We start from the raw sequence: 13425 nt of genomic DNA, 5'->3' as shown, positions 1-13425 counted from the left end.
ATTGATTTATTTTCATGGTTGGTTGAAGAAGTAAGGCATTTTATTTTTTCTTCTTTACCCAATAAAGGTTGTGTTTCTGTGACTTGCAAGGAAAACTTCTCCCTACACAAAATGCCTTTTACAGTTAATAAAAATTTGCATTTAGTATTACAGTGTTACATTGGAGGAAACATTCTAAGAAAATCATTATTGTTTTCAATATATAGCTTGGTAAAGTTAAACTAAATGCCCTAACAATATCAAAGTAATTATGTTTCCATCTACAGACTTAATTCTTCCAGTTGCTGTGCATAAAAATAGAAGTCCTATTATTCGGAAAGCAAAAGCTCTTTCCTGGATTAATCAAGGTCAAGAAAAATTATTTTTTGCTTGTGCTTCAATAAATATTGTTATGTATATATAACCCTCACCTATTTTCTGTTTACCATGTCTGTCTTGTTTGAAATAATGGAAAACTGGAATACAACTTCAGATTTCATTCTCCTAGGACTTCTTAATCACACAGGAGCCCACCAATTTCTTTTTGTGTTGGTTCTGATAACTGCCTTCATCTCTTTTGTGGGCAATGTCCTCATGTTTCTCCTGATTCTCCTGGACTCTGGGCTCCACAGGCCCATGTACTTCCTACTGAGCCAACTCTCCCTCATGGACATGATACTGGTTATCACCATTGTGCCTAAAATGGCTGCTGACTATTTGACCGGCAGGATGTTCATCTCCCCAGTTGGCTGTGGGTTTCAGATCTTCTTCTTCCTCACTTTGGAAGGGGGCGAGTGTTTCCTCTTAGCAGCCATGTCCTATGACCGCTATGTCGCCATTTGCCATCCACTGAGATACCCAGTCCTCATGAGCTGGCAATTATGCTTAAGAATGACTTTGGGATCGTGGTTCCTTGGCGCAACTGATGGGCTCATGCAGGCTGCTGCTACGCTGAACTTCTCATTTTGCAGGACACATGAGATTGATCACTTCTTTTGTGAGGCCCCCTCTCTGGTGCGTTTGGCTTGTGCTGACACTTCTGTCTTTGAGTATGCTATGTATGTGTGCTGTGTGTTAATGCTCCTAGTCCCCATTTCCCTCATCTTGATTTCCTATAGTCTCATCCTTGCCGCTGTTCTCCAGATGCGTTCTAATGAAGCCCGCAAGAAGGCTTTTACCACTTGCTCCTCACATATTTCCGTGGTGGGACTGTTTTTTGGAGCAGCCATTTTCACCTACATGAGACCCAAATCCTACAGGTCAGCTAACCATGATAAGGTTGTGTCAGCATTTTATACCATCTTCACCCCTGTGCTGAACCCCCTCATCTATAGTCTGAGGAACAGTGAAGTCAAGGGAGCTCTGAGAAAGTGTATGGATCAGTGTGCTGCCTTAAGTCATGATTAAGATTACATTGATTTGCCTCAGAGTTCACAGCTGTAAAAAGTGATTGTGTAAAATTTCTTTGAGAAAAATTACATAGCCATTATATCTTTGTGTGTTATTTCTGTTTTACTTTGGAATGTGTACAGATGTCCATATTTTGGTATCATTTATTAGGCTGTCATCAACAAATCAGACTGAGGATTGTTAAAAATCTGCTAATCAAAAATTCTTATGAAATGTTTCCACACCATATTTCATGATAAATGCTTTTTCAAACAAAGAACAAAGTAGTCAAACACTATTGAAGTTTGTTGTTTTTGAATTGAGGTATAATTTACAAGTGATAGAATATTCATATCTGAAGGGTGCTTTTCAATAAGTTTCAGAAGCACATGTGCTGGTAACTTATACCCAGTAGCAAGAGGCAAAATTTTCACAAGATCAAAAGTGCCCCTTATGCCCTTTTCCAATGAAATTCCTCAACCCAGAGACAAACACTGGTCTGCTTTGTATCTCTGTTAGTTTAACCTAATCTAGTATCCCATATAAGTGAAAACACAGTAGATATTTTTATTTTATCTTATATCTTTCTCTCAATATGTTTTTAAAGATTTCTATGCAATTTTGTATCTATAAATAGTTTCTTTTTTTTCAATTGCTAGGTAGTGTTTCCTTGTATCACCATTTATTTATTCACTACTCTAATGATAGTCATCTGGGCTATTTTCACTCTGGAGTGTTATTGCTCAAGTTGCTTTTAATCTATTTTTCTTTTGTATGTTATCATATATATATATATATATTTATTTATTTTACTTTTTTGGTAGATGCATGAATTACCTTTTAGTAATCTGCTTTCAAAGTGGATGTTTGACTTTGAACTCCCACTAGCAAAGCACCTGAATAGCAGTTGCTCCAAATTGGTGGCAATTGAGTGCATTACTAACTGTTTGTGTTTATTGTAATTAATGTTATAATTAATTTGAATTTGATTTTCATTTCCCTTATGTGAAACAATGCTGCATACTTTTATATTAGCTTATTGCATATTTGAATCTCTTTCTTTGTGAATGATTCATTCAGATGTTGAAAGTAAAAACAAAGATAGCTGCTTCTAAAGCAAAAACAATCTGGTTGTTTACTGATAGACAACACATGATGTTCATAGGAATATTTGATTTTTTAAATAAAATTATATTGGTTTACTTATTAAAAGTTTTCTCATATCTGTGTTTCTTTTCAATTTTTGAAGATTAACTATTTTCATTGGACTGGGTATGTATATCTCGTATGCTGAATATCTTCCAGCTTCTCCACGGAACTGAGACTCTAGGCTTCTTTATTTTAATTATATACTGTAACAAAATATTTCAATTACTTTGGTGGAATTATATTATTGGAAATACAAATTTTTGCTTGTATATAGTACTCTTTACCCAAAGAAGGAATATAAAAAAATAGATTATTATATTTATATTTTGCTGTTCAAGGTATTGTGTACAAAAATAATAATCATTAGTTAATCTATGAAAGAAAGGAAAATTTTTATTGTAGTCAACCTAAGGACTGCAAGGAGATCCAACCAGTCCATTCCAAAGGAGATCAGCCCTGGGATTTCTTTGGAAAAGAAAAAAAGCTGAAACTCCAGTACTTTGGCCACCTCATGCGAAGAGTTGACTCATTGGAAAAGACTCTGATGCTGGGAGGGATTGGGGACAAGAGGAGAAGGGGACGACTGAGGATGAGATGGCTGGATGGCATCACTGACTCAATGAACGCGAGTCTGAGTGAACTCCGGGAGTTGGTGATGGACAGGGAGCTTGGTGGGCTGCGATTCATGGGGTCGCAAAGAGTCGGACACAACTGAGCGACTGAACTGAACTGAACTGAACTCCTCTGTCTTTTCTTAACTCAACTTGAACTCCTGACAGTTCACATTTCAGGTACTGTTGAAGACTGGCTTGGAGAATTTTGAGCATTACTTTGCTAGTGTGTCAGATGAGTGCAATTGTGACATAGTTTGAACATTCTTTGACATTGCCTTTCTTTGGGATTGGAATGAAAACTGATCTTTTCCAATCCTGTGGCCACTGATGAGTTTTCCAAATTTGCTGCCATATTGAGTGTGGCACTTTAACGTCATCTTTTAGGATTTGAAATAGCTCGACTGGAATTCCATCACCTTTGCTAACTTTGTAGCGATGCTTCCTAAGGCCCACTTGACTTCACATTCCAGGATGTCTGGCTCTAGGTGAGTTATCACACCATCATGGTTATCTGGGTCATGAAGATCTTTTTTTGTATAGTATTCTTTTTCAGATTATATCACATTACAGGTTATTGCATGGTATGGAATATCATTTTCTGTGCTATACAGGAGGTACTTGTTATCTTTGGTTATCTACTTTATAAACAGTAAGTAGTGTGTGTATATTAATCTCAAACTCTTGCTTTGTCCTTCCCTGATTTCCCCTTTTGGCAACCATAGGTTTGTTTTCTATGAATGTGAATCTGTTTTTATTTTGTAAACAAGTTCACTTGTATCACTTTTTTTTTTTTTTTTTTTAGATTCTGTGTATAAATGGGCTTCCCAGGTGGTGCTAATGGTAAAGAACCCACGTGCTAATGCAGGAGACATAAAAGATGTGAGTTTGATCCCAGAGTTGAGGAAGATCCCCTGTAGGAGGGCATGGCAACCTACTACAGTATTCTTGCCTGGAGAATCTCATGGACAGAGGAGCCTGGTGGGCTATGGTCCATACGGTCACAAAGAGTCAGGCACAATTAAAGCAATTTAGCATGCATGCATGTGTAAGTGATATCATATGATATCTGTCTTTCTTTGTCTGGCTTACTTCACTTACTATAATAATCTAGGTCCACCTATGTTGATGCAAATGTCATTATTTAATTCTTTTTTAAAGGCTGAGTAATATTCCATTATATATTTCTCTACTTCTATATCTATTTATTATCTATCTGTATATATCTGTATATATACTACAACTTCTGTATTAATTCATCTGTTCGTAAACATTTAGGTTGCTTCAATGTCTTTGTTATTATAATTAGTGCTGCAATGAACATTGGTGTACATGTATGTATCTTTGAAAAAAAAATTCATCTTTTCAGGATACATGGCCAGGAGTGAGATTGGTGAATTATATGGGAGTTATATATTTAGATTTTAAGTCACCTCCTTACTATTCTTCATAGTGGCTGCTCCAATTTACGTTCTCACCAATAGTTTAGAAGGACTCCCTCTTCTCCCTACCTTCTCCAGCATTTATTATTTATAGACTTTTTGATAATGGCCATTCTGACCATTCTGTGGTGATACGTCATAGTGGTTTTGATTTGCATTTCTCTAATAATTACCTATGATGAGCATCTCTTCATGTATCTATCAGCCATATGCATGTCTTCTTTGAAGAAATGTCTATTTAAGTCTTCTGTTCACTGTTTTTGTTTGTTTGTTTTGGGTACTGAGCTGTATGAGTTATTTGTATATTTTAGAACTAAATCCTTGCTGATCATATCATTTGTAAATATTTTCTCCCATTCAGTAGGTTGCTTTGTTGCTTTGTTTTTTATTTATTGCATAAAATCTTTTAAGTTTAATTAGGTCCCACTTGTTTATTTCTGCTTTTGTTTCCATTACTGTAGGAGACATATATATATATATATATATATGTATAAAACTTAATTTATGTCAAAGAGTGTTCTGTCTATGGCTTCCCCTGCAGGGGCATGAGTTCCATACCTGGTAGGGGAACTAACTTCTTGCAAGACACATGGTACAGTTATAAATAAATAAAATCTTTAACAAAAGAGGAAACAAACCTAAAATCAGCAGAAGGAAGGGGGCAATGATCAAAGAGATAATAAATAAAATAGAAATTGAAAAGCAATAGAAAAATGAAACCAAAAACTTCCTTTTTTTTTTGAAAGGATTGAAGAAAATAAAAAAAAATTCTGGCCAGGCTCACCAAGAAAAAAGAGAGAGAGAGAGAGAGAGAGAATGCAAATAAACAAAATTAGAACTGAAAGAGGAAAAATAGAAACCAATAACAGAGAAATTAAAAAAAAATCATAGAGAATATTATAGAAAACTATAGGCCAACATGGAGCAGGCAATGGCACCCCACTCCAGTACTCTTGCTTGGAAACTCCCATGGACGGAGGGGCCTGGCAGGCTGAAGTCCATGGGGTCGCAAAGAGTCGGACACGACTGAGCGACTTCACTTTCACTTTCATGCATTGGAGAAGGAAATGGCAATCCACTCCAGCGTTCTTGCCTGGAGAATCCCAGGGAAGAGGGAGCCTGGTGGGCTGCTGTCTATGGGGTCGCACAGAGTTGGACACGACTGAAGCGACTTAGCAGCAGCAGCATAGGCCAACAAATTTGACAACCTAGAAGAAATGAGCAAGTTTCTGGAAATATACAGTCCACCAAAACCGAATCAAGATACAATAGATAACCTGAACAGACTTACCACTAGAGGTGAAATAGAATTTGTCCTTAATAAAAGAATTATTAAAAACAAAAGTCTAGGACTGAATGGATTCACAAGGGAGTTATACACACATATAAAGTTTTCTATTCTGTATATTCTGCAATACATTTATAATTTTTGTTCTTTGACCATTCTAACTATGGCCCTACTTTAAGACATTCACAAAGTTCATTCCTTGCAGATAATCTACTACCAGAAATTTAAATAATTATTTCTCCCAGTTTTTTCAAAGTCTCTAGTGAAAAATGTCTCTAATAAATAATTCATCCATATTCCTCCAACATAAACTAGTCACTGCCTCATCCTGACCCTCTACATTTCCTTTTACCTTTTCTTCACATATAGTGGCACCATTTGCTTATCCTCACATAAAGTGGTGCACATCTTTGGGTGTGTTTCTGTCTCTGTATTCTTGAATACACATAATTTGAAAGCCTACATTTATATATGAAAAAGACAGTGTTTATATATTTGTTGATTAAATGAATAGAACTTATATAGAATAGCTTACTAGTCAGCAAATATCACACCTGTCTGAAACATACAGTTATGATGTGTGCGTATAAGGTATGTGTTTTCTTGATCCCTTGACACTGGCCTTGACCAAGTGACTTGACTAATAGAATATGGATAAATTTGGGGGTATGATAGCCAAAGCTTTTCTTATTTTTAATTTTTAGTTTTACTTTATTTTGCTTTACAATAGTGTGTTGGTTCTGCCATACATTGACATGAATCAGCCACAGGTGTATATGAGTTCCCAATCCTGAAGCCCCCTCCCACCTCCTACCCCATTATCATCTCTCTGGATCATCCCCGTGCACCAGCCCCAAACATCCTGTATCCTGTACTGAACATAGACTGGTGATTAATTTCTTACATGATAGTATACATGATTCAATGCTATTCTCCCAAAACATCCAACCCTCTCCCTCTCCCACAGAGTCCAAAAGTCCGTTCTATACATCTGTGTCTCTTTTGCTGTCTCCCATACAGGGTTATCATTACTATCTTTTAAAATTCCATATATATGTGTTAGTATACTGTATTCGTGTTTTTCTTTCTGGCTTACTTCACTCTGTATAATCGGCTCCAGTTTCATCCATCTCATTAGAACTGATTCAAATGTATTCTTTTTAATGACCGGGTAATACTTCATTTTGTATATGTACCACAGCTTTCATATCCATTCATCTGCTGATGGACATCTAGGTTGTTTCCATGTCCTGGCTATTATAAACAGTGCTGCAATGAACATTGGGGTACATGTGTCTCTTTCTGTTCTGGTTTCCTAGGTGTGTATGCCCAGCAGTGGGATTGCTGGGTCATAAGGCAGTTCTATTTGCAATTTTTAAAGGAATCTCCACACTGTCCTCCATAGTGGCTGTACTAGTTTGCATTCCCACCAACAGCGTAAGAGGGTTCTCTTTACTCCACACTCTCTCCAACGTTTATTGCTTGTAGACTTTTGGATTACTGCCATTCTGACTAGTGTAAAATGGTACCTCATTGTGGTTTTGATTTGCATTTCTCTGATAATGAGTGATGTTGAGCATCTTTTCATGTGTTTGTTAGCCATCCATATGCGTTCTTTGGAGAAATGTCTATTAAGTTCTTTGGCCCATTTTTTGATTGGGTCGTTTATTTTTCTGGAATTGAGCTGCATAAGTTGCTTGTATATTTCTGAGATTAGTTGTTTGTCAGTTGCTTCATTTGCTATTATTTCCTCCCATTCCGAAGGCTGCCTTTTCACCTTGCTTATAGTTTCCTTTGTTGTGCAGAAGCTTTTAATTTTAATTAGATCCCATTTGTTTATTTTTGCTTTTATTTCCAGTATTCTGGGGGATGGATCATAGCGGATCCTGCTGTGATATATGTCGGAGAGTGTTTTGCCTATGTTCTCCTCTAGGAGTTTTATAGTTTCTGGTCTTACATTTAGATCTTTAATCCATTTTGAGTTTATTTTTGTGTGCGGTGTTAGAAAGTGATCTAGTTTCATTCTTTTGCAAGTGGTTGACCAATTTTCCCAGCACCACTTGTTAAAGAGGTTGTCTTTACTCCATTGTATATTCTTGCCTCCTTTGTCAAAGATAAGGTGTCCATAGATGAGTGGATTTATCTCTGGGCTTTCTATTTTGTTCCATTGATCTATATTTCTGTCTTTGTGCCATTACCATACTATCTTGATGACTGTGGCTTTGTAGTAGAGCCTGAAGTCAGGCAGGTTGATTCCTCCAGTTCCATTCTTCTTTCTCAAGATTGTTTTGGCTATTCGAGGTTTTTTGTATTTCCATACAAATTGTGAAATTATTTGTTCTAGTTCTGTGAAAAATGTGGCTGGTAGCTTGATAGGGATTGCATTGAATCTGTAGGTTGCTTTGGGTAGTATACTCATTTTCGCTATATTGATTCTTCCATCCATGAACATGGTTTATTTCTCCATCTATTAGTGTCATCTTTGATTTTTATGACCATAATGCATTAAAATTAGATCTCAATTACAGGAGAAAAACTATTAAAAATTCCAACATATGGAGGCTGAACAACACACTTCTGAATAACCAACAAATCAAGAAGAAATAAAAAAAAATCATAATATGCATAGAAATGAATGAAAATGAAAGCAAAACAACCCAAAACCTGTGGGACACTATAAAAGCAGTGCTAAGAGGAAAGTTCATAGCAATACAGGCATACCTCAAGAAACAAGAAAACAGTCAAATAAATAACCTAACTCTAAACCTAAAGCAACTAGAAAAGGAAGAAATGGAGAACCCCAGAGTTAGTAGAAGGAAAGAAATCTTGAAAATTTGGGAAGAAATAAATGTAAAAGAAACAAAAGAGACCATAGCAAAAATCAACAAAACCAAAAGCTGGTTCTTTGAAAGGATAAATAAAATTGATAAACCATTAGCCAGACTCATCAAGAAACAAAGGGAGAAAAATCAAATCAATAAAATTAGAAATGTAAATGGAGAGATCACAACAGACAACACAGAAATACAAAGGATCATAAGAGACTACTATCAGCAATTATATGCCAATAAAATGGACAACGTGGAAGAAATGGACAAATTCTTAGAAAAGTACAACTTTCCAAAACTGAACCAGGAAGAAATAGAAAATCTTAACAGACCCATCACAAGCACAGAAATTGAAACTGTAATTAGAAATCTTCCAGCAAACAAAAGCCCAGGTCCAGATGGCTTCATAGCTGAATTCTACCAAAACTTTTGAAAAGAGCTAACACCTATCCTACTCAAACTCTTCCAGAAAATTGCAAAGGAAGGTAAACTTGCAAACTCATTCTATCAGGCCACCATCACCCTAATACCAAAACCTGACAAAGATGCCACAAAAAAAAGAAAACTACAGGCCAATATCACTGATGAACATAGATGAAAAATCCTTAACAAAATACTAGCAATCAGAACCCAACAACACATTGCAAAGATCATACACCATGACCAAGTGGGCTTTATCCCAGGGATGCAAGGATTCTTCAATATCCGCAAATCAATCAATGTAATTCATCACATTATCAAATTGAAAAATAAAAGCCAGATGATTATCTCAATAGATGCAGAGAAAGCCTTTGACAAAATTCAATATCCATTTATGATAAAAATTCTCCAGAAAGCAGGCAGAGAAGGAACATACCTCAACATAATAAAAGCTATATATGACAAACCCACAGCAAACATTATCCTCAATGGTGAAAAATTGAAACCATTTCCCCTAAAGTCAGGAACATGACAAGGGTGCCCACTTTCATCACTACTATTCAACATAATTCTGGAAGTTTTAGCCACAGCAATCAGAGCAGAAAAAGAAACAAAAGGAATCCAAATTGGAAAAGAGGAAGTAAAACTCTCACTGTTTGCAGATGATATGATCCTCTACATAGAAAACCCTAAAGACTCCACCAGAAAATTACTAGAGCTAATCAATGAATATAGTAAAGTCGCAGGATATAAAATCAACACACAGAAATCCCTTGCATTCCTATACACTAATAATGAGAAAGTAGAAAAAGAAATTAAGGAAACAATTCCATTCACCATTGCAACGAAAAGAATAAAATACTTAGGAATATATCTACCTAAACAAACTAAAGACCTATACATAGAAAACTATAAAGCTTATTCTGTAAGTTTGAAATTCTACCATGAGGTGAGCATTCCCTGACTGAGATTTGGACTCTGAAGAAATGAAGTTGAATGGTTTTATGAAGACCTAGAAAACCTTTTAGAACTAACATCCCCCAAAGATGTCCTTTTCATTATAGAGGACTGAAATGCAAAAGTAAGAAGTCAAGAAACCCCTGGAGTAACAGGCAAATTTGGCCTTGGAATATGGAATGAAGCAGGGCAAAGACTAATAGAGTTTTGCCAAGAAAATGCACTGGTCATAGCAAACACCCTCTTCCAACAACACAAGAGAAGACTCTACACATGGACATCACCAGGTGGTCAACACCAAAATCAGATTGACTATATTCTTTGCAGTCAAAGATGGAGAAGCTCTATACAGTCAACAAAAACAAGACCAGGAGCTGACTGTGGCTCAGATCATGAACTCCTTATTACCAAACTCAGACTTAAATTGAAGAAAATAGGGAAAACCGCTAGACCATTCAGGTATGATCTCAATCAAATCCCTTATGGTTATACAATGGAAGTGAGAAATGGATTTAAGGGCCTAGATCTGATAGATAGAGTGCCTGATGAACTATGGAATGAGGTTCATGACATCGTACAGGAGACAGGGATCAAGACAATCCCCATGGAAAGAAATGAAAAAAGCAAAATGGCTGTCTGGGGAGGCCTTACAAATAGCTGTGAAGAGAGGTGAAAAGCAAAGGAGAAAAGGAAAGATATAAGCATCTGAATGCAGAGTTCCAAAGAATAGCAAGAAGAGATAAGAAAGCCTTCTTCAGCGATCAATGCAAATAAATAAATGGAAAGAACAGAATGGGAAAGACTACAGATCTCTTCAAGAAAATTAGAGATACCAGGGAACATTTCATGCAAAGATAGGCTCGATAAAGGACAGAAATGGTATGGACCTAACAGAAGCAGAAGATATTAAGAAGAGGTGGCAAAAAGATCTTCATGACCAAGATAATCATGATGATGTGATCACTAATCTAGAGCCAGACATCTTGGAATGTGAAGTCAAGTGGGCCTTAGAAAGCATCACTATGAACAAAGCTAGTGGAGGTGATGGAATTCCAGTGGAGCTATTTCAAATCCTAAAAGATGATGCAGTAAAAGTGCTGCACTCAATAGGCCAGCAAATTTGGAAAACTTGCTGTGGCCACAGGGCTGTAAAAGGTCAGTTTTCATTCCAACTCAAAATAAAGGCAATGCCAAAGAATGCTCAATCTACCACACAATTGCACTCATCTCACACTCTAGTAAAGTCATGCTCAAAATTCTCCAAGCCAGGCTTCAGCAATATGTGAACCATGAACTCCCTGATGTTTGAGCTGGTTTTAGAAAAGGCAGAGAAACCAGAGATTATATTGCCAATATCCACTGGATCGTGGAAATAGCAAGAGAGTTCCAGAAAAACATCTATTTCTGCTTTATTGACTATGCCAAAGCCTTTGACTGTGTGGATCACAACAAACTGTGGAAAATTCTGAAAGAGATGGGAATACCAGACCACCTGACCTGCCTCTTGAGAAATCTGTATGCAGATCAGGAAGCAACAGTTAGAACTGGACATGGAACAACAGACTGGTTCCAAATAGGAAAAGGAGTACATCAAGGCTGTATATTGTCACCTTGCTTATTTAACTTATATGCAGAGTACATCATGAGAAACGCTGGACTGGAAGAAACACAAGCTGGAATCAAGATTGCTGGGAGAAATATTAATAACCTCAGAAATGCAGATGACACCACCATTATGGCAGGAAGTAAAGAGGAACTAAAAAGCCTCTTGATGAAAGTGAAAGAGGAGAGTGAAAAAGTCAGCTTAAATCTCAACATTCAGAAAATGAAGATCATGGAATCCAGTCCCATCAGTTGATGGGAAATAGATGGGGAAACAGTAGAAACAATGTCAGACTTTATTTTTTGGAGGCTCCAAAATCACTGCAGATGGTGACTGCAACCATGAATTAAAAGACGCTTACTCCTTGGAAGGAAGTTATGACCAACCTAGATACTGTATTCAAAAGCAGAGGCATTACTTTGCCGACTAAGGTCCGTCTAGTCAAGGCTATGGTTTTTCCTGTGGTCATGTATGGATGTGAGACTTGGACTGTGAAGAAGGCTGAGTGCCGAAGAATTGATGCTTTTGAACTGTGGTGTTGGAGAAGACTCTTGAGAGTCCCTTGGACTGCAAGGAGATCCAACCAGTCCATTGTGAAAGAGATCACCCCTGGGATTTCTTTGGAAGGAATGATGCTAAAGCTGAAACTCCAGTACTTTGGCCACCTCATGCGAAGAGTTGACTGATCGGAAAAGACTCTGATGCTGGGAAGGATTGGGGGCGGGAGGAGAAGGGGACTACAGAGGATGAGATGGCTGGATGGCATCACTGACTCGATGGACGTGAGTCTGAGTGAACTCCGGGAGTTGGTGATAGACAGGGAGGCCTGGCGTGCTGCGATTTATGGAGTTGCAAAGAGTCAGACAAGACTGAGCGATAAAACTGAACTGAACTGAACTGAAGCCAACTAAAATAGAGTTCAATGTCAGTTCCGGGGCAAAAACTGATTATTTGATGTAAACAGTAATTTCTTTCTTCATGGTTACTTTATGAACATGTATTCAACAAGATTGCAGTTCGGTCAGGTGTTATTTTGAGAATTCTGATAAAAAATATTTCTTAAATTTGTGGCAAATACCTGAATAGCATATTGTATATGTTTAGTCCTGGAGTCATGTCCAACTCTTTTGCTACTTCATGGACTGTGGCCACCAGACTCTTCTGTCTATGGAATTTCCCAGGCAAGGTGCTGGAGTGGGTTGCCATCTCATTCTCCAAGGATTCTTCTGACTCAGGGACCTAACTTGTGCCTTCTTCATTGGCAAGAGGATTTTTTACCACTGAGCCATGTGGGAAGTCTTGAGTAGCATTTTGTAAGGCATTATAAACTGAAGAAGTGTAAATTAAAGAGCTTCTTTTATACTTTTCCAGCCATATTACCCATGCTTAGAATGAAATTTAGACTAATAAAAATAGAAAAGAAAAGAAAACTTAATTGTCATTTCGCTGAATAAAACCGTGTGGTATATCTGGAAGGCTGAACATCTGTCTGTAATATCATATAAATTTGAATTGTTTTAAATTATCTTCAAAATAAATTTTAACTGAGTAATTATCTGATCGTATGATATTAATGATGCTGATCTTGATATACACTCATTTCAACACATTTGTACTCAAAAAAGAAAAGCTTTCATTACAATCTCAAAGAAGGGTAATACCAAAGAATGTTCAAACGACTGTACAATTGGACTCATTTTACATGCTACTAAGGTTATGCTAAAAACCTTTCAAGCTAGGCTTTAGCAGTACATGAACT

At 36.9% G+C, this 13425-nt stretch overlaps 1 protein-coding gene across 1 annotated transcript; it reads left to right on the top strand.

Moving 5' to 3' along the window:
- Positions 427–1386, top strand: LOC102170776 (olfactory receptor 2T8-like). Its single transcript, XM_005682851.2, has one exon. The coding sequence runs from the start codon at positions 427–429 to the stop codon at positions 1384–1386; it is 960 nt and encodes a 319-aa protein (XP_005682908.2).

Source organism: Capra hircus, chromosome 7 (assembly GCF_001704415.2).
Source record: "Capra hircus breed San Clemente chromosome 7, ASM170441v1, whole genome shotgun sequence".
Taxonomy (NCBI): Eukaryota; Metazoa; Chordata; class Mammalia; order Artiodactyla; family Bovidae; genus Capra; species Capra hircus.
This window is presented reverse-complemented; position numbering and strand designations above follow the sequence as displayed.

What these genes read in the sequence shown, in the direction of transcription:
- LOC102170776 (XM_005682851.2), top strand. Translation starts at nt 427, where the DNA reads ATGTCTGTCTTGTTTGAAATAATGGAAAACTGGAATACAACTTCAGAT.